Source organism: Azolla caroliniana, unplaced genomic scaffold, assembly GCF_043228905.1.
Source record: "Azolla caroliniana isolate FFs.n. ecotype wild unplaced genomic scaffold, voAzoCaro1.0.p SCAF_67, whole genome shotgun sequence".
In the NCBI taxonomy this organism is placed as follows: domain Eukaryota; kingdom Viridiplantae; phylum Streptophyta; class Polypodiopsida; order Salviniales; family Salviniaceae; genus Azolla; species Azolla caroliniana.
Window position 1 is genome coordinate 44,300 of NW_028230502.1, and position 22,658 is coordinate 66,957.

The 22,658-nt window shown below is 36.4% G+C and overlaps 3 protein-coding genes across 3 annotated transcripts; 1 reads left to right on the top strand and 2 right to left on the bottom strand.

The window, feature by feature from the left end:
- Positions 1 to 1,458: 1,458 nt before the first annotated feature.
- LOC147849424 (pentatricopeptide repeat-containing protein At2g03380, mitochondrial-like) lies at positions 1,459 to 5,766 on the top strand. The gene has a single exon (XM_087337538.1). The coding sequence runs from the start codon at positions 1,656 to 1,658 to the stop codon at positions 4,812 to 4,814; it is 3,159 nt and encodes a 1,052-aa protein (XP_087193664.1). The 5' UTR covers positions 1,459 to 1,655; the 3' UTR covers positions 4,815 to 5,766.
- A 1,849-nt stretch (positions 5,767 to 7,615) lies between these two features.
- Positions 7,616 to 14,930, bottom strand: LOC147849425 (4-hydroxy-3-methylbut-2-en-1-yl diphosphate synthase (ferredoxin), chloroplastic-like). Its single transcript, XM_087337539.1, has 19 exons — positions 14,665 to 14,930; positions 13,933 to 14,090; positions 13,013 to 13,119; positions 12,480 to 12,580; positions 12,300 to 12,376; positions 12,029 to 12,148; positions 11,669 to 11,899; positions 11,023 to 11,139; positions 10,817 to 10,891; positions 10,650 to 10,727; positions 10,474 to 10,533; positions 10,333 to 10,395; positions 9,527 to 9,671; positions 9,309 to 9,447; positions 9,126 to 9,203; positions 8,775 to 8,934; positions 8,303 to 8,401; positions 8,122 to 8,226; positions 7,616 to 7,922 (listed from the first exon to the last, which is right to left on the bottom strand). Exons 1-19 carry the CDS (start codon positions 14,864 to 14,866, stop codon positions 7,821 to 7,823), a joined length of 2,217 nt encoding a protein of 738 aa, XP_087193665.1. The 5' UTR covers positions 14,867 to 14,930; the 3' UTR covers positions 7,616 to 7,820.
- A 5,551-nt stretch (positions 14,931 to 20,481) lies between these two features.
- LOC147849426 (ubiquitin-conjugating enzyme E2 8-like) lies at positions 20,482 to 22,658 on the bottom strand. Its single transcript, XM_087337541.1, has 4 exons — positions 22,511 to 22,658; positions 21,212 to 21,339; positions 20,881 to 20,985; positions 20,482 to 20,662 (listed from the first exon to the last, which is right to left on the bottom strand). The coding sequence occupies exons 1-4, from the start codon at positions 22,578 to 22,580 to the stop codon at positions 20,519 to 20,521; spliced, it is 447 nt and encodes a 148-aa protein (XP_087193667.1). The 5' UTR covers positions 22,581 to 22,658; the 3' UTR covers positions 20,482 to 20,518.

Consider the following 22,658-nt stretch of genomic DNA (forward strand, 5'->3'; position numbering starts at 1 on the left):
GTGAATAGTATTTAGGGAAAAGTACCAGGATACCCTTGGAAGTTCGTCTATTTACTAGAATGCCCCTAGAAGTTCCAAATTTACCAAACTACCCCTATGTCCAAAAAATTACACTTTCTTTATAAAGTAATTATACACTCAAATCTTTGGTAAATAGGGCTTGTAGTTTTGAGTGTATAATTACTTTATAATGTGTAATTTTTTGGACGTAGGGGTAGTTTGGTAAATTTGGAACTTCTAGGGGCATTCTGGTAAATTGACGAACTTCCAGGGGTATCCTGGTACTTTTCCCTAGTATTTATTCCATTCTCAACGATCTCCAAAGAGACTCCTCGTGCGGAAAGTTATATCACTCCCATCCTCGGGCGATCAATGCATGGGTGGTAATATGAGCTTGGCAAGCATATTCAAGTGTGGAACTACTATGGTCAGAGTGACCAACCGACGCAGTGGATGTCTCTCAGAGAAAGAGTTGGTGGAAAACTACTCTGGCCAGAGTGACCGAATGACATGATGGATCGTTCTCGGACAAATAGTATGCCAAAAAACGACTTCGATTAGAGTGACCGATCAGCGTAGTGGTTTCGCACTAAGAATCTACCAAAAACTGAGTGACCGACCGATGTAGTGGATCGCTCACGGACAATAAGATTGCCGAAAACCGCTTTGGTTAGAGTGACCCGGCCGACGTAGTGGATGTCTCTCGGACAAAGAGTCAGCTGAAAAACCGATCCAATTAGAGTGGGCAACTGATGCAGTGGATTGCTCTTGGACAAACAGATTACGGCTTCAAGGGGAGTGATTGACCGATGTGGCGGATGTCTCTCGGACAAAGAGTTTGCCGAAAACCGAAAACCGAAAACCGAAAACCGCTCCGGTTAGAGTGACTGACCGACACCGATTGTTCTCGGGCACCGACACCGCAAACAGTCTTCGGGCTGCCGGAAATGAATGTATACTTCCTACCTTCCTATCGTGTTGTTGATGAGGAAAACCTCTTCTCCGTCTTGTCGGCCATGTCTTCTTCCTCTTCATCACAGTAAGTGGCTGCCTGCTTTACTTCCAGATCCATATTTTCTATTCTTTTCAAATAAGTTCTCTTTCAACTATCTATCTACTCTACTCTCTATGTATGTGATCTTCAAATTACATATGCTTTCCATATCTTGTGTTTGATTTAGAAACAGAGTCGTAATTTTGTGCGTGTTCATCTCTTTGTTTTTGTTAAGAGGAAATGCATATCCATTTAGAGAGAATGGTTGTGAATATTGTATTTTCACATGAATTGGCCTGGCCTTGCTCTAGGCCACATTTTTGTGCTCATCTCTTAGGAAGCACATATAGTTTGAGATGATGGTCACTTTTATTTTCACATGAATTGGCCTAGAAATCATCACTTTGTTTTATGTTGAGGGAATGCATGATCGTGATTTTTTTTTTCCCTCAACTTACTGAGACAAGAACGTGTTCCATCAAGAACCTAATACACCTCTTGTCTATCAATGCCTTATGTTATTCCTGTCATTCTCATCATAACCGATGAAAGGGCATGTGGTTGGCCTTGAATCATGCTTCATCTTGGTGTACATATCCTTGCTTTTTGTTGAGAAAATGCAATCAGTTAGAGAAAATGGCCATGAATATTGTAGTCTCAAATGAACACGGCAAGAATGTGTTCTATCGAGGACTTAATACATCTCTTGCACATATGTCGTAAGGAGAAAAATCTTGATCAAGCTTTTCGATTGCATTCTTATATACATTTACATGGACTTGAGTCTCATGTACTACTTGGAAATTGTCTTGTTGCTTCATATGCGGGGGCTGGTGGCATGGATTGTGCTCGGAATGTATTTGATAAGTTGTCATGTCACAATGAGTCGGCTTGGAATAGCATTATTATTGGATGTGTTAAGATTGGAAAACCACAAGATGCTCTCCTATTATATGATAAAATACATAAGGAAGGGTGCGTGAATCTTAATGGCTATGCCATTGTGGCCTTGCTCAAGGCTTCAGCACAGTTGAATGATTTAGAAAGAGGTTTACAACTAAGCATTGACATTGAAAGACAAGGGCTTTTGGAGAGAAACTGTTTTGTTGGAAGTGCATTGGTGGATATGTTTGTCAAGTGTGGCTCTATTGCCAAAGCACAAGAGGTGTTTGAAAAACTTTTAGATCGGGATGTAGTCTCATGGAATGCTTTGATCTCTGGGTTTGCAAAATATGGATATGGTGATTTAACTTTGAAATGTTTTGGATGCATGACAGTGGAGGGTATCCCTCCAAATAACGTCACATTTATTTCCATTTTGAAAGCTTGTGGTTCCATTGGTGCCATACAAGAAGGATTAGATATACATGCTGAAATTGAGAGAAAGGGATTGTTGGAAACTTGTCCTGCAATTGGCAGTGCATTAGTAAACATGTACTCTAAATGGGGCTGCCTTGCTAAAGCACAAGATGTCTTCAACAAGCTTCTAGAACGTGATGTGATCTCATGGACTGCACTTATTACAGGGTACGCTGAATATCAACATTATGAGAAGGCAATCCTATGTTTCCTAGAAATGCAACTTGAAGGTGTTTCTCCTGACATTGTCACTCTTGCTTGCTGCTTGAGGGCTTGTGGGAGCCTAGGATCTCTGGAAAGGGGTATAGATATACATCAAGTGATTGAAAGAAAGGGAATTTTGGAAACGAACCTTATTCTAGGTAGTAGTTTGGTTGATATGTATGCTAAATGTGGTTTGCTTGATAGAGCACAGAAATTGTTTGACAAGCTTCCTATTCATGATGTGGACTCATGGAATTCACTGATGATAGGATATGCTGAAAATGGTTATGGTGAAGAAGCCCTCAATTCCTTTGAACAGATGCAAATTGAAGGGATCTCTCCGGATGCGATAACATTTTCCTGCAGCTTAAGAGTCTGTGGGAGCTTAGGAAGCATTGACAAAACGCGTAAAATACATAATGAAATCAAAAGATGTAGGCTATTTGAAAATGACATTGTTATTGCTAGGTCCCTGGTTGATGTATATGGCAAATGTGGCGCGTCTGGAAAAGCACAAGAAATATTTGACAAGCTACCAGTTCGAGATGTGATATCCTGGAATGGATTGATAATGGGGTATGTTGAGAATGGACACAGTGAGGAAGCTCTGAAGTGTTATGAATGGATGCAAATAGAAGGCATGTCTCCAGATGCAGCAACCTATGTTTCTGTGTGCAAAGCTTGCGGAAGCATAGGAGACATACAAAATGGTGAACAAATACATACTGATATTGAAAGGAAGGATCTTTTGAGGGAAGACATGGTGCTTGGAAATGTATTGATTGACATGTATGCACAATGTGGTGAACTTGCAAAGGCACATCGCATGTTCAACAATCTTTATGTTCGAGATGTTATCTCATGGAACACACTTATTGCAGGATACACTGAACATGGACATGACAAGGAAGCACTTAAAATTTGTGAGCAGATGCAACGAGAGGGTATCTCGCCAAATGCGCTCACATATCTTTGTATTATAAAAGCTTGTGCCAACATTGGAGCTATCAAGAAGGGGCAGGAAATTCATGCTGAAATTAGAAGAAATGGCCTTGGAAGTGATGCTGTTATAGGCACTGCATTACTCAATATGTATGCTAATTGTGGTTTTCTACATGAAGCACAGCAAATTTTTGATCAGCTCTCAGTTCAAGATGTGACAACATGGAATGCGTTGATGGATGGATATGAGGAATGTTGCTATGGTGAGAAAGCACTGGAAGTTTTCGAACAAATGCAACTCAAGGGTATCCCTCCAAACACAGTCTCATTCATATGTGCCTTGAAAGCTTGTGGCACTGAAGGAGATGCAGAGAATGGTAAGCAGATACATGCAGAAATTGCAAGGAAGGGATTACTAGAATTGGACCTTATTGTTGGGAATACCTTAATTGATATGTATGCCAAATGTGGCTTGTCAGGCAATGCTCAAGAAGTATTTGACAAGCTCCCAGAGAAGGATGTTATCTCATGGACTACACTAATTGCAGGTTATGTTGATTGTGGGCATGGGAAGGAGGCACTGGAGTGCTTCAAAAACATGCAAGTTGATGGTGTCCTTCCCAATGCTATCACATTTCTTTGCAGTTTGAGAGCTTGTGGTAGTCTAGGAGCTACTAATAGGGGTCAAGAAATACATGCTGAGATCGAAAGAAAGGGCATGCTAGGCAACAATGATGCAATTAGCAGTACCTTGGTGGATATGTATGCGAAATGTGGGTTGCTCTCTGTTGCACAACAAGTTTTCAATAAACTTCCAGTTCGTGGACTAGTTGTTTGGAATGCTTTAATCTCGGGATATGCACAGGCTGGAGAAAGTGAATATGTTTTTAATGTTTTTGATAGGATATTAGAGGAAGGCATCAAGCCAGATCCTGTTACTTTTCTCGTTATTCTGAATGCATGTAGTCGTGCTGGCTTGTTGAGTAGATATCAAATGTATTTCGAGGCAATGAGCAAACACTATGGCATTATACCAACAACTGAACATCAGAATTGTATGCTTGATCTCCTTGTTCGAAATGGTGAAATAGAAAAGGTAGTATCCATGTTGCAAAAGATGCCATATTTTGCTAATCTTGCAACTTGGCATATGTTGTTGGAAGCTTGTAGAAAATGGGGGAACCTCAAGCTTGGAATAGGGGCTTTTGAACATGCATTAAGCATAGATCAAAATGATGGTGCAGCCTATGTTTTAATGTCTCAAATTTATGCTAGTGTTGGCATGCAAAATCTTGAGAGAAGTAATCACATATAGAGCCAACCATTTGTTTACGTTGAATGCATGCTTCTATGAAAAATTCTATTCAGAACACACAAACACACTTCCTCGCATCTGAGGTGCCCCATAGCAATGATTATGAAATGTACCGAGCTATGATGTAATGTCTTACATATGCCCCTATAATTGTTTTTGTGGAATGAGACTTAGGTCTCCATATCGTAGACTTCTCTCAACACACTATTTCAACCAAAATTTGAGTTCAGATGTATGACATGTTCAACAAGATGCTGTTCAGCAAATCTTTATCGAAATTGTTAATCAGATTTTGTCACAAAGGGATTTGCATACAATCAAGGTAAGTGTAGCTCATCCAAGTGAAAGCAAGTCAAATGAGATAAAAGGATATCACAAAATGAAAGTAACGAGACTGATATCAGTTGTGAATAACAAGGCGCATAAATGTTGTAATGTGTTATGCATTTAGAAGCATCCAAATGTCCCAACTTATGTGGAGTTAAAATAATGGTCGATGAATGCAGTGTGGGAATTTGTAATGAAGAAAAAGGTGAAATGATGCATGATCAGATTTAATGAAGGTTAAAGCTGGCATTCAAGTGGAATAAAGAAGAAATGACATAACCTTTTATTAAAGATGTCAGTTAAAGAAGAGATTCTGTTTGTGCGCTTCTGCACAACACCAGGCTTGTGTTCTCCTTGGGTGATCTTCCTTGTTGTCGTTATCTGGGTCCCAACTAATCCACTTTTGGATATCTTGTCTTATCTCTATGACCTCAAAGTACAAGGAGAATACATCCATTCTCAAGTCACTGGCTTGTGATTCTTTGTCCGCGTAAACCATATGCAACTCCGCTAAACAAAGCTAGTAAGGCAGACTCAGCCTGATTCTTGGCCGCCATGATTTCTGTCCACTTGCTTGTTGAGCTTGGCTTTGCTGACTACATATGACTTTATAAGTGTAGTATATCTAGGATCCAATCTAATCCATGGTGAAGATATATCGGAATGGAAAATGCAAGCAGATAGATAAGTAAAAGAATATCAAGCTAGAAAAAATACCCAATTCTATTATAGCAAAAACTTCAGAATGCAGCATTCTCCAGCAAATTGGGGAGAGCTTCCTTATGACTGAATGGAGACTATTGAAGATGCCCCTGACCATCGTTTGGTGTAAAATCATGGACAATTTTACATATTTCATTATGAGTTTCATGAGAGGATAATTATGGATGTATGGATAGACATATTGGCAACTTGGGGACAATTGTCTAGAAAAATATAAAGAAGCAATGCTAAACTCAAATAGGCTTTCTCCATGTCAACAGAAGACATCTTCATGGTTTAGTGTAGAATTCTTGTTAATTTATTATTTAACATGTTAATCCGTAGCCTAATACCTTAATGTTTCTCTAGGTCATTCTCATCATGACTTGAAACGTTTCAATTCCTAATTGATGTATTCTTGCGCACTTGTTCAATTTCTATGAATCTTCATCAACTCAATAAAGGCTTAACTACATACTCTTCATGAACAATTACTTTTAGAAAAGGTATGAATTTCGTTTTGGAAAAAGAAGCAAGAAGGTATGAATTTCATAAATTGTTATATGTGAAACTTCACATATAACAAACCAACATTGCACTAGACAACAAATTCTCTCTTCTTAAATAACACATGCCAAATTTATGAATATAATAAATTGCCGTATGTGAAACTCCACAATTCAAACCAACATTGCACTTGCCAGCAATGTCTCTTCTCTTAAATAACACATGCCAAATTTATGAATATAATAAATTGTGATGTGTGAAACATCACAATTCAAACCAACATTGCACTTGACAGCAATGTCTCTTCTCTTAAATAACACATGCCAAATTTATGAATATAATAAATTGTGATGTGTGAAACATCACAATTCAAACCAACATTGCACTTGACAACAAATTCTCTTTTCTTAAATAACACATGCCAAATTCACGATGCAGTATTTCAAGCCACAAGATAAACCAAATCAATTTCTAGAAACTCGGCTAAGACCTAAGATGGCGAACTCCATTTATATATGCTTTCCATGTGTAATTTGAAGCCACTACAATAAAAAAATACATTGCTAGTTTTAGTTCTACAGGTCCATTTAGATCAAATGAAAAGAATAACTCGTGCATTTAGATTATTTTGTTCAAGAAATTTTTGTTACTCCCTTGTCTATATTTATCTAGGCTAATTTTGGAAGTTTCAAATAAAAATTTGAAAGATGATTTCCAACATTGGCAAGGTTGCTCTTTCCTATCATTCACTTACATTCCCAATTGGGGGGAATATGAATATTGGGAGATCCATTTGCAGTGCACTCATTCATACATAAAAGATCAAAGCATGAATTCATCAGCTTAAAAATCTCTAGATTAAAGCCGCAATGCTATCTTTAATACCTTTGAAAACTAGCCTTCATAAATCTCTTTGATTTCAAATAATTGTTTAATTATTTAAAACTACATCTTTGCTTCTTGTGTTTCATTGTTGCATTCACATTTCTCCTTCATTGTGAAATAATTTTTTTCCCATGAGAATACACATATTTACATATATTAGGAGTTGGAATATTGAAATTAGAGATTGTAGAATGAATGGTCACGAACAAATTTGTTTACAACAAGATATATATATATATATATATATATATATATATGAGATTTGCTCATTAAAATATTTTTCTTTAGCAAAACCTTTCTCTTAGTATTGCGCTCATCAATTGTCAATCAGATTATTTAATAGATTGATGAGATAAGGTATATTACTAGAAGTGGTAGGCTAGAGAATAATGGTTCAGTACTAATTTTATATATATATGGAGATGTTAAAAGGATTTACCACATAAACACAAAATCCATCAAGTCTCCTTCATTTTCAATAATAGGACTATTTTATAAAATATGTAGAATAATGAATCGAAATGGTAGAATTAGAGTAAGTCAATCTACAATGGTTGAGGACTAAGTTTTACGACTATGATCTTGTCATTCTTCAACTGGAGGGTCCACCCATCTTCCATGATCCTTGATCAATTGAATCAATGCATCAGTTGCCTTTTCCATTTCGATGCCTCTTTTGACAACCGTCTGTGCAAACATTGAAATTAGTGTCAAGGCACAACATGCAAAATTAGAATGTTTTTATGGCAAGAATAATTTTAATTTTATGAAAATAATAGCTTAAACTGAGAACCAAAAAATCTACAATTATCTTTAACTAAAAATGTTTTTATGACAAATAATAACTTAACTTGAAATGTATTTATAACAAAACCAATCTATTTACCTTTCCAACATAAAGGTCGATTTTGCCTGGCGCACCTCCAACATATCCAAAATCAGCATCAGCCATTTCTCCGGGTCCATTTACTATGCAACCCATTATAGCAATCTGTGTAATCATATGCATTATGGAGATGAGCTTGCCCATTTGAAAATAAATGACATTTGAGATGCATGAACATTACCGAGACACCAGGCAAATGTGATGTCTTATCTCTGATTTCAGCACTCACGTCCTGTAGATCGAAAAGTGTGCGGCCGCATGATGGACATGAAACATATTCCTGATGATGAACAAAAACACATGATTGTCCATAGAGCCTTTATTTTAATTTTATTGTATCTATAATTGGATCTAGTATTATCACATGTATATATGTATATAATGTGTGTACATATTCATACATATATTACTTGGTCAGCAAGACTTCCATCTTCTATCTTGTAGTAGTGATCAGGAAAAGTTTCTAGTTCAGAAGCAAGGTTTTACATAACATCTTGTATTAAGATAAATTGGAATTCTTATAGCATTACACCGATATTCAAATTAAATCTAATACTAAATTACACAAATTATCAGAGAAAAAGAAAAGATGGTAGCAAAGTTCTTTGTTTCCCATTGTAGTGATGATTACATGATAGAGAAGAGATACATACAGTCTTTGTGTTTCGCATGCGACATCCCTGGAGCATGCCAAAAGCGGTTGTTCGGAGGAATTCGAAATCCTGATCAGGAGCTTCTAGAAACACTCCATCTCCTAGGCCATCTACAAGCAATGCACCAGCTTCACTTCCTGCAGTAATGACTAGTTCATCCCTGCATATTAAATTCGAAGATCAAATATCAGCAAAATGCCTGATTAAAATCATCTGAAAAGACTTGACACACTTTTACAATTGACTAGAAAGCAAATGGTTTCAAGGTTTTTCACCATATTTCCCGTCCCTTCCCTTACGACACAAAATATAAAAAAATCAAAGGTATGGTATGCACTTAAGGCTTGAAACCTGTTGACACCAGGGCCATATTGCAAATGATGAATAACAGGGAAGTTAAGTTTGTTTTCTTGAAGGTACTCGAACAACCTGGTTAAAGAAAATATCAGATCATCAATAGATCAAATTTCTAATTGTCCTTTCTATGAGCTATATATTATATGTGTGTGTGTGCGCGCACATATATCCATCCACCTGCGAGAAGCATGTACTCGGCTAACTTTCTCATCATCTCGAGGCAAATTCAGCAGTAGCATCACAAGTTCTTCTCCCTTTAATACAGACAATTCTTCATATGATTCGTCTCCCCTAAGGGTTACCGCAATGCGCGTCCCTGTAACATAGCAGAGTTATCATTCAGAAAAACTATGTATAACAACATTCAGAAATTAAAATATATAGAAATATGCTACCTGCTGGTAATGACTTGTGGGAACCAGAGGATAGCTCTTCTAAGGTAACAAGCACCATTGCATTTGGAAGAGGCTTGGACAATTGCTCTGACAGAGGAGTTAAGACTCCCATGCTTACATCTGTAAGCCGTTTGATTGCTAATCTCTATATAAACTTGATGAAAATCAAGTTAGAATTATTTGAAAACGAGAAACAACCTTTTAAAATGCATATCAAAACCGAAACAAATGAAACTATGTTTTATATGAATGTAATGAACAAGCTATCTGCATTCTGCATGTAAAATGCGGCATGAGTTGTGCTAACAAAAGGGATAAGTTTATTATCTCTAATGAATGTCTATATTTTTGGCAATAATACAATATTTCCCTTGCCACTTATCAGGAAACATGCACTGATGACACTAAAATTCATTTGCTATAAAATTTCCTATAAACATCCATTCAGGTAAATTACAGCTTCACTTTCCAGCATAACTTTGCATGAAGGTAGTTTTTCAGCCACTAGTATCTTTCTTATTTGAAATCATATTTTGGGCTCTTCGGTATGGGTATACCACAGGCAAATTCACTCTTTTCAAGATCATTAAGGAAATTGCAAAGTAAATGAAAACGAAGCAAAACACCACAGTTCTTGATTCCGAAGGTTTTCCTTGACAAACATTGGAATCTAATAATAAAAAGCTGATGCATTCTTTCTTAAAATATATGCATATTTCTTGGCTCACGTTTGCTTGGGTGTTCAGCCTTCAAATGTATACAAGGCATCAATTAACAAAGAAAGAGAAGGGGGAGAGAGATAATACCGCTTCTCTATCTTCGACTGGAGGCAGCTCTCTCAGCAATATAGTGTCAACAGTTGCAAGATCCTATTATGTAGGTCATGTTCATCACTAAATGTGCCAAAAAGACATGACTAATGAACAAGAAATCTTGTCACCAATTACCTTAAATGGCATTCCCACTATCAGCTTAGTCGCCAAGGATTTATACAACAACTCAGGTTTCTGATTAGACAAGCAGAAAATAAAACAAGATTTACAAAAAGAAATAAATTAATTGCATTAAAGTTACATAAAAAGCCATACAAGATGAAAAGAAGGAAGGTGAACAGAAAGCAAACCTTCAACTGATCAAGAGAAACTGCCATAAGCACAGAACCATCACGATGAAGTACACCTCTGTAATCAACTTGATCACCCTGAAAAATATTATGGAATTTAATGGATAAATATCGCCTTTGTTCTGCATGTATTATAAAATGTTGACTCGGGAGATTTTCAAACACACCTCCCGCTGTGCCGGAAGTTCTCCTGTTCGTCTTTGAAAATCAAAATAGTGACGGTGCTTCTCCTCAAATGGTTCCTTCAAAACAAACAAACATACATCTTTCCAGTCACAAAAAATCATTCTTGCACAAAAACACTAAGCTTGAATGGGCAAATATCTATATGTCAACACAATATTGGATTCAAAAAGAGAGTATAAAAACTTACCACTCCTTTCTGAAGCCGATTAGCAGTCATACCAATATTCGCCAGCGTTGTACAAGGATCAATCTCATACTCAGGCTCTTCGGTGAGAGAAACTCGGATGGTGTCACCAAGTCCATCCTACTCAAAACACAAGTAATCTCTTGTTTTAGATAGTACATTCTATTGTTGTTTTCAAGTTAAGAGCGGATTTGTTTTGGGGCTAAACACAAAGATACCCTTAGTGATTTGGATATTCACCAGAATACACTGAATTGCTCAAAACGTTTTACGAGAAAACTCCTTTATAGCTGTAAATGTTTGCACAACAAAGGGGTATTCTGGTAAATTTTGTACTATGCAGGGGTATTCTGGTAGTTCTTTAATGATGAGGGCTATTTCGGTGTTTGTCCCTTTATCTTTTCTTTCATTTGAGACATTTGAGACCAGGAGTTTTCCTTTAAGAGTATTACAAGACATTAAACGTATCAGTGTGAGCTCAATTCTTAACCTGTAGAAGTGCTCCAAGTATGACATAATGGGGGATATCTTACCCGCCACTACATTGTATTATTATATGTCTTGTATATGCTTTTTGGATTGGTAATGGAAACTATGGTGTAGTTTTAAAAATAAAAATAAAAATAAAAATACAAATACAAATCTTAACCTGTAGAAGTGCTCCAATACCAATGGCAGATTTCATTCTGCCATCTTCGCCTTCGCCAGCTTCTGTAACCCCCAAATGCAAAGGATAATCCCAACCTACTACATTCATCTCTGCTACTAGCAACCGGTATGCTTGGACCATTACTACCGGGTTGCTAGCTTTCATGGAAAACACAAAATTGTGGTAGTCCATCTTTCTGCAAATGCGTGCAAACTCGAATGCCGATTCTACCTGGAATTCATGCATAGATAATAGTTGCAGTACAGTCTCAAATTTTGTATTTCATATTGTTTTTTCCAAGGAACCATGCACAAAAAACATAAATATCAATATTAACAGAACTCACACATCATAACATACCATTCCTCTAGGAGAATCCCCATAATAACTCATTATACGATCTGAAAGACTCCCATGGTTTGTGCCAATGCGCATCGCACGGCCATATTTCTTGCATTTTTCCACAAGTGGTGCAAAGACCTGAATGAAAGAAAACGCTGACAATGTTATAAATTATAATTCTTACATGCATTCACAAACGGAATCCATAGCTTGAATAACTTTATTGAAGACAAAAACGATCATTTAAGGGTGAAAACGTGATTACCACCATCTATGAACTGACACAGACCTGTTCAATGTGTTCAAGTTCTCTTTCATAATCTTCTTCAGTGAGTTCCAAAGTCTCAAACTTTGCCCGACTATCAGCTGTCAATAGATGCACAATTTCATCATGGTAGAACCAAAAATGCATGGGTTATTGTACTATGAGATAGCTATTCTCCTAGTTAACAAGCAAAAGATTGCATACCAAAGTTGCCCGGGTTAATACGAATCTTATCAAAACATTCAGAAACCCTCAACGCAATAGATGGAGCAAAGTGAATATCTGCAACCAAGGGAATTGGGTACCTGGAAAGTGACAATGAGTTAATCCATCAATGGAATGGATGGACAATTACTTGACCACACAATTTGAAATCTTAAGCTGGACAAGGTACAATAAAGACCATGGAAATTCACTCAAGAGGAAACTAATCATCAAATTGTTTCTAGATGGGTAGACACGTGTACATAAGTAAGCTAGATTCGGCAGGGAAAATTAGCTTTTAAGTGGGATCTTCAATAACAGTCTCAGATGAAGATTTCTTGGGTTCATATATCTGATAGCCAAGAAGAAGAAAATCAAACTCACATTTGCATGCCTTTTGTAATATTCGTAAAAGTTACTCATTTGATACTCAACTTATTACTCTATTCATAGAACTTGAGTAAATCATTCATGGATGAAAAGAACGATCCTAAGAGTATATCATTCAGTGATTTACGAAAAAAAGAACTCACCCCTTTCGAATAAGTGTGTCTTTGATTTCATAGCAAGCATCAGCCTCCCGCTTCCCTTGCACAGTGATTCGGACAAAGTCTGCCCCTTTATCAGCAATCCTCATGACCTAGAAATACAGAAACCTTTCAAAATCAGATCTCATAAGGCTAGGGTCTAATACAAATTATCAAAAAACTTAACCACCACTAATCTCCACTAGTTTGAAATTATATTCATTGGGCACAATCACATTGTATTTGCCTTCTAGTGCAGTAGGGGTTTTATGAGTTTATTACATAAAAAACAGCATGGAGGTGCAGTCTTCCTGGAGCATGGGGAAACTATAGAAGTACATGTTACTCGCCTTTTTACCCAATAGGAGTATTTATTTGTTTTTATGATAAAAAAACAGCATGGGGACCCATCAAATACATGTTCCCCTTCTATTTTGTAAGCCACTTGCATGATAGGAATATTTGTGACAACAAAAGAAAAATAATGTCAGAATTCAGAAACAAATATGTGTAGTAATATTGGTTGACCTTGTTTTCTCTCCAGATCATTCTTCCACAAATAGGGGTATTTATGTATTTGTGATACAAATGCCCATTATCCCTTGGCTCATTCTTTCACAATAAGGCCATTTATGTATTTATGACAAGAATATATGTTCACCCTCTGATCCTTCATCCATGCTAGGGCACTTTTGTGTATTTTCATAGAAACAAAGAAAAACCTTCGAAACACCCCAGATTTCTTTATTTCTGCAATTCTCCCTAGATTTTCATTCCTTCCTGAAATCCCCTAGGTCTTCTTGCCTAGCCTTAATGTCCATAGTCAACCTTGAAAAAGAGAGAATTAACCACATAATTGCTAAAATAGCACCTGTAGTGGAGACAACCATAAAATAGCATGGGAGCTCAAAAATAGATGGAAATACCTGGTCCACTGTAGCTTTCACATCAGTGGTATCAGTAGTGGTCATGGTCTGAACACGGATAGGATGATCACTTCCGAGAGGTACATTGCCAACCATCACTGTTCGAGTCTTCCTTCTCACAGTCTTGTGGATAGCATCACAATACTTCTGCCTTGGAACTATAACAAAAAAAGAGAGCTCATATCCACTAGACCACAGAATTGAAAGGATAGTTTAAAGATCTCATTGGAACAATCGCACTATAACAATAAAAGAGGGCCCATTAAGCCTTGGAATGAAAGGATTATTAAAAAGGAACTATTGGAACTATAACAAAAGAAAAGGACGAGACCCATTGAACCTTGTTTGAATCACAACAAAACGAAAGAGATGAAACCCAATATGAGACCCAATAAACGTGAGGATGGAAGGACCAAATAAAGAAATCAGACACATTAAAACTCAGAATCAAATTAGTACTAAAAGTACATCACTTGAATCATAAAAGAAAGAAATCGGAGTCATTCAACCTCAGAATTAAATCAGTATTAAAAAACCAATTTGAATTACTACAGAGTAAAGAAATCAAATCCATCAGACCTCACCATTAAATACCTTATTTAAACGATAAGAAAAGCATTAAATCAGGTCCATTAAACCTCAGAATAAAAAGCTATAGCAAATGAAAAAATTCAGGCAAATTAAAGTTCCAGAATTAGAACCCTATTGAAAGACCCACGAGTGGAAACTGACCTAAAAGAGGGCTTGAGGAAGTGGGCACCTCGGCAATATCTGTTCCTTGGCTTCTAATCGTAGATAGAAGGATCCTTCTTTTGGAAATATGAGAAGTTTTGGTTGATTTTGATGCCCAGATATGGGCAGCAGGATTCGACCCACGCGGAAATTCATCAATCTTCTTCAGCCCAGAGAAGGGATTTGAGAGAGAAGAAGCCATGGACGCTTAGTGGGCGAGATTTGTCTGTGGCGATCTGAAGAACGAAAGAAATGAGAATTAATGATGAAAGAAAAAGGAAGATTTATATATGTATCTATCCGAGCTGCATCAGTAAAATGGCCTGCTTTAAATTCTTTTTTCTATCCACAAATAATAACAAAATAACAACACCAATAATAATAATAATCAATAGGGCTTTCTTTGTTTCCTCTGTATCTTCTTTCTCTATGTATTCTTTTCTGTTGTTCCGGGAATTGGGTGTTTATTTTAGAATTTTGGATTATTACATTGGCTTTACCCCTCTCACTCTCATAATTCATTATCTATCCAGATTCCATCCATCCATCCATCCATCTATCTATCTATCTATCTATCTATCATCCACAAATGAAAACCTTGTGTTTTACTTAGGTCCTTGGAAGAGCTCTTCTTTACATAAATTTCAAAAACTATCTCCTTGTTATTTGCCCCAGTTAAAGTACTTTCGGAAATAGCCCCATAGCCTCGACCCTCAACAAACATCAAACCATTGAATCAATCGTCCACACATGAAAGGCTTTTGTGTTTTACTTGGTGCTTAGAAGGGCTCTTCTTTGCATAGAAAATTTGCAATTTATCTATCCCCCCCTTGCTATCTATCTCGGGTCTGTACTTTCCGAAGTAGCCCTCGTAGCCTAGACCCTTGACATCTCGCACTCTCGAATATCGAACTATCATATCATACTTTTCCAAGGGCAATAATCCCAAACGTGCCTCGCGCTTTAGCCTTCCATCGAGAAATATATCGCTATCCTACTTCTTGTTCGATAATAAGTATAAGTAATTTATCTCACCATGCATAGTTGATTAAAATGAAAGGGCTAGAGTCTCTGTCACCATACAATCTTGTCAATGTTCAACCATTGGTTCTAGTATCGATTAAAGCTATTGTCTTCTTGCTTTTCGTTACCCTAATTCAACTTGTTATCGTTTGTTGATTCTTAACACGAGAAACAAGCTTATAATCACACTTGCAATCTCACTCATAACCATGCATGTATTCAACATACTAAACATTACCTTTTATCAGGGGCCCTATCATGATGTGAGTGATATTTTTTAATTTTCTCAACGAACAATTTTTGTGTTCGATGCTTTCAGTGGTTCCTAACTACTTTACAATGAAAGTAACAAACTCAACTCCTTACTTTTCTATCTAGACAACATGTCTTACAAAGTAAATATGCACAACCTAAGCAAATCTATAAATACTTGATAGTAAAAAAATCCAATTATGTGCTCAAATTCCACTATTTACTTGTATACATCATTCTTGCATTTGATATTGTGCAAGATATCCGAGAGATTAATGAAATCTATCAATATTTGATACAAGGTAACGTCAAAGGTTGTGCTTAAATGATAACTTTGACTTGTGGGCATTGCCCTTGGCCTAGGTGACACACTTGCATGTAAGATATGTCAAAGATAAGCTAATTTCTTAACCTTCGATGCAATTCATGGTTATGGAAAAATGGCACCACTACGTGTACAAAAAAAGTGATATGGCACGAGGAAAGGTGTGTTCTCTTAGTGAAGATACTATACTCTATTTTATTATAAGTAAGAATTGGATCCACAACAATTGAAAAAAGCATAGTTTGAGTCTAATCGAATCGAGCCAAAGAAGCCTAAGTTGCTTGACTTGAAACCAAGCTTGAGCCAAGTCTCTTAAGTTGAGCTACTCTTGAACGGTACTTGACTCATGGAAAGGAGGCAAGGCCAAGGGTAAGCAAAATGGCTTTATGAAGGAGGCAAGGTTGGACACTTCAGTTTAGCTAGCTTGAAAGTCAATTGATTTTGAGCCAAGCTGATAATCATGGCTCAAGCCATTGCTTTGTCAATTCCTAATTACAAGGCATTAAAATAGTTTTGCGAAGTTACATACTTTCTAGAGAGGCCCAAGTAATTAGTCATGACTAAAGAAGGGAAAATATGAAGTGTAACTAACTGTAGGACGCCTCTTTGCATTTCTTGCACAAGTGGGTATTGTTGGAATGCATGTATCATCAATGGTGTTGTAATTTAAAGCACAAAGAAACACCAACTCTCCTCCCAACCTTTGAATATATTTCTTTAACACCATGTCCCATTTTTATTCCTGCATAGGGCCTATATTTGGCCCTTGATGGTCATGTGCATAATTGTCATGTTGCAATTACCTATGTCCGTCCACTATCTCCCCTTGCCAAACAATTTCATCCTTGAAAACAAACTTGGAAATAATTTACGAGTGTGATTTCGTCTTCCCAGATAGTTAAATTGCCTCATTTCTATGCACTTGACACAACAACAAAATGTGACGAAGATTGGGGAGAGGGCAATACGATGACAAAGAAAGATGTTCACTAAGTATAAACTCCCAACTTTGATATTGAAGCAAGAGTGGGAGCATGAAAGGAAAATCCAAAACATGGAGGAGTTTCAACCGTAGAGAAAATCCCCAAACCAAATTGGAATGTGGTAATACGACAAATCGGAACAACATCACATGGTATTGTTGCAAGAAAAAGAAAAATGCGACTAACTCGCCAATTGTGTCGCCAACTTTGACCATAATGATCACATGGTGAATTGTTCATAATGAACCATAAGACAAAGTTCAATGATGATAAGGACTAACAAAGTGGATGATGTGTGATTATGACGAAACGTGCCATTTTGAAAATTTGGTTAAATTATTCCATGTAATTGTTTGTCCATCATAAAGGAAGAATGGATTTGCCCAACGTCCCATCGAATATGGTGGGGGGTTGGCCGCTTGTTGCAATTATGCCAGGTGCAAGGCTCAATCAAGTGGGGAAATATATGTTGGCTATCATGGCAAACCGCAGTTGGCATATACAAGCATCAGGAGGAGGGGACGACTTTGGTGATAAAAGCACAAGAGGTCATTTTCTCCTCCAACGGCAATGTCTAGTCCACTCCTCTTAATGAGAAATCTCAAGAGGTGTTGGAATTGGTCAACCCAATAACTCGTTGGATTCTATTGGAAACAACGATGTAGGCGAGTCTTGTCCAACCAAACCGCACATCCAACAAGGTTACTACAAGAGATATGGAGTGAAATTGTAGCCACTCTAAAGAGCCAGTATGATGGCCTCAAGGGCGGCTCCGATGGAGTTGAAAGACAATGAATAGCCTTCATCCAACAATGGTCGTCCTCTCCCTTTCTTGAGTCAGTGGGCATCCACATAAGATGGAACTATCGCGTCCCTACAGGGATTTGTACATAATCGTCTCATTTGTAAAAATTTATAACTAATGGAAGGAGTTTTTTTTGGAAAGAAGAAGAAGAAGAAGAAGAAGAAGAAGGAAGAATGGACTTTGGACACATTTTGACTTGCTATCACGTATGTAGAATCATACTCACAAAGCTTTCATAACAAATGCAAAAAATGGGTAGTAATATAAGTAAACAACCAATGGTGGCATGTTGTGTGGTTATACGACTAAGGGCACATGAGACTATGTTATATTGGTTCTTCCAATAAATACACAACTTACAATTAAACTCAAGAAGGATTTTGGTCCATTGAGCTTTTTGACCCTTCAAATCTGCTTGATTAAAATTTGACTTCAAACATCTATTGTCAAACAAAACTTCAAAATATAGCATAATAGAAATAAGGATGTCATTGTTTGAGAACATGGATAGTAGAAAATAACCCACATGTAGCAAAAATTTGTTCCTCTTTATTCAACTTTTTTCTTTTTTCTTTGAACATAAAGATCTCCTATTTCGAATTGGCACAACCTCTATTTCAAACACAATGGCCTCCAATTCCAACATAAAAGGGTTTTACTGGGATCCACAATATGCAACAAAATTATGAGAATATGCCCTTAATAATCTATCGTCACCCATGAATTCATAATGGTGTCTCCCAAGCCTTGTTCACACATTATGGATTATCTCTATGTACATTTCTCATGTAGCATATGAGTATGTTAGTAGTCTAAGTAAGGTATCTCTCACCTTATTTTCAATAACAATATCATGAATAATGTATTATAAGCAAAGTTATACCTAAACATTGCCTAACTTTATGCTTGAATACCATTGCATTTGAAAAATGCCACCAAAACTAAATATATAAACATTTGTAATCTCATCAAATCTAAAAATTGGATGGCAAGTTAAACTAAAACTTGGAAAGAAAGTTATGATTAAAATTGTAACGAACACATAACAACTTTGAGATCCAAGATTGTCTACTACTTCTTTTTGTCGATACCAACACGCATTGCACACTTCTCGGTTGTTTGTTACGAATAATTGCACAACAAAGAATGAATATGTTGTATGTTCAAACTATCTTGACTATTTATTGGCATACAATTATTGCTAGAAAGTTGTAACGTACAAAATGGTGAAAGTCCATAAACTTGTTTCAATACCACCACCACATTTGTTTTCATAGGCTGCATTCATGTTATGGTTTACTAGATTTTCTTATTGTTCTTAGAAATTAGTATATAGATTGTTCAAAGGGCTCAGTTACATTGTAGAAGAAACTACAAGTAAAGGATATACAAACACATGATAACATTACTTTACTTAACCTTGTAAATATGAAATCTATACAATTTAATACCTTATAATGTAAGAATGGAAATGACTAATCTGACTAATCACTCATTAATGTCACCAAACTTGGCATCCATTTTCTACAAGAAAGCTAATTATATACGTTTGAGCACCAAAGTCTTCTAGTGTTAAAGCATGGTTAAACCAGCAATAAAATGAAAATAGCGAAACCAAATTATAATGGTAGTACCAAAAACCATACAGAACACATAAAAACAATAAACAAGATCAAATAGCAAGATTGATTTTGTTTCAAACAAGAGCGAATACCAATATTGCTTTTCTTTCTCTTTTATTCAAGACATGAATTTCTTTTAGGGGATTCATTTTTCTCATTGAGCCTTTTACTTTGTTGTAGACTATAAGTTTGACAGCTTTTTCAATCCACATACCAACCCTTACATTATAAAAAAGCTTCATACATTATTCAACTATGTCAAGGCTTTTCTCTCAAGGGACAAAACTATGAAAATGCATCTCTAAAACCTATATTCAAATCTACAAAAATTACAATTATATTTTTTGTGTTGTTTGTGACCATATTTCTGAAGCCATTATAGCTATAATATCTTCCAAATGTTTTTACATTCTTTACACAATTGTAATGACAGAACAAAACTTTGATGGGACACCTTATATATAAGGGTATAACCCAAAAATGAGCAAAATGCGATAATGCCAGCAATTCTAAAATTACATGTGTATATCATCATTCTCTCTATCATTTATTGAGAATCTGTTCATCCAGAAAGCCCAAATCTGTATGTAAGGTACAAAAAAGAGAACATAAAACACAAACAATATTGTTGCTTAAACATGATGCAAGTAGCAGAGCACATGGTACCTAGTTGCATTCAAAAGATTAAGTAGAATGAATCACATTTATATATATTACAAGACTTATTTTTGTTATTCAAATCACTTTTGGTATTAAATGTGGTCACTTTTGGTATTAATTTTAATTGTTGGCAACAAGCAAATCATGTAGCCAGAAGAGTAAAAATATTAATAATTTAAATTGATCAGCCCATAGCATATTTCATGGTCCAATTCCTTGCCGTTGCTTCATATTTTGCCCTATCGGTTTTGTACATTTGAGCTATCTCAGGTACAAGGGGATCATCAGGATTAGGATCGGTGAGAAGGGAGCATATTGAAAGCAATACCTACAATGAAGTAATTAAGAGTATCAAAAGGAATCTGAACCATTATTAGAGCAAAGTCAGAATATTCACAGAATAGGAATCTTAATGGAATCATTAGGCATTGAAGGACAATCTGAAACTTGAAGGAATTCTAATATGTGACATTGTCGTCTAAACTATTAGTTACGTAGAAAGCAATGCCACATTCTGTATAAAAGTACGACGAGTGTTTAAAATACCTTCGAAATGGTAAGAGCAGGGCTCCATTGCTCCTTCAAAATATCCAAGCATATGCTCCCACTGCTATTGACATTCGGGTGGAAGACCTTAGTCCGGAAAGATACCTTGCAAAGATCCAAATTTCAATTTAATGCCTCCCATTCATAGATACCTTTGCGCGTGACACATACGCAGATATACATAGATACCACATGTGCATCCATACATTTACACATGAATGTGTTTCATATGTACATGTAAACAGATATATAAATATATGTACATGAATGGTTGATGATGATTGCATATATTGACATATATGATTATTGCTTAGATTGATATGAGAGATACCTTTGGGGGTTTGAAAGGATAATCGGGAGGGAAATGAATAGAGACCAAAAACACACCACAAGAATATGGACTATCTTGAGGACCCATTATAGTTGCTTGCCAATGGAACATGTCTTCACCAACAGGCCCTGCCATCGGATTAATATCAATGTCAATATATAATACACAAACTGTTTCTCCCAAAATGCCCTTAGTCAACACCACTCAAACTGATTATCTTTGATCAATTCCAATCTGAATGAGTTTGTCCAGACATTTGTTTCAACACTTGGATGACGTTATGATAGACATACAGATAGATGGAACTGTTTCTCAATTGGTCATGATATAGTAATGGAGAACCTCCAGATTCCAATCAATACCCTCAGGTTTTCTTAATTCCCCAAAATGCCCTTAGTCAACACCACATAAACTGATTATCTTTGGTAAATCCAATCTGAACGAGTTTGTCCAGGCATTTGTTTCAATACTAGGATGATGTTATGATTTAGACAGACAGACAGACAGATTGATAGATAGATACAGTTTAATTCCACTTGATAAACATTCAACTTTCCATTGGGTTCATTAAACAAAGGCAACATGCAACATATATCATATTACCATTCATTTAGTGGGTTTTCATTCCATATTTTACATGAACCATATCGTCTTTAATCATTCAAAACTTCAAATTACAATTCATTCTATGAGATCTTTCCATGGTCACTGTCCAAGAGGTTAGATAGCACTCCAGTGAACAAATTTTGGATTTTTGGGCATTAACCCAACGGAATGTTTCCTTTGGGTTCGTTAAACAAAGGCAACATATATCATATTAACATTCATTTAGTGGGTTTACATCCCCTATTGTACATTAACCATTTGGTCTTCAATCATTCCATATTGAAATTACAATTCATTCTATGAGATCTTTGCATGACTGTCCAAGGGGCTAGATAGCACTCCACCGAACAACTTGAATACATGCATATATTTGCATCACAACCACGTATATACATACATACACATACAAATATGCATGTATATTTCCATCGACATCATATACTAAATTTCTATAAATATCACATGCCATCTATCTCAAATACAATACATTATTTTCCTTCAATAGAAAATAATGGATTTCTGACATGGATTTGAACCAGAAAACAAGCATCACCAAAATCACTCGGATCAGAAATATAGATCCTTTCTAATTCAACCGTTCAGAATCGTGAAGCCGTTTCAAGGTCAAACGGAGTTCACAAGATGAAAAACAAAAATGGCAGACAAATGGAAACAAAGAAAATGAGTACTTACCCGCACTACATGATGTGGGGGGGTCTTTCTGCAGGTCTTTGAGTTCTTTCAGGATCCTCCTTGAGGCCATGAAGAAGAAGAAACCCCTCCCAAAAAAGGAAGAAGAAACCCAGAAAAGAAAAGAGGGGGTTTAAAATAGCGGAACAAA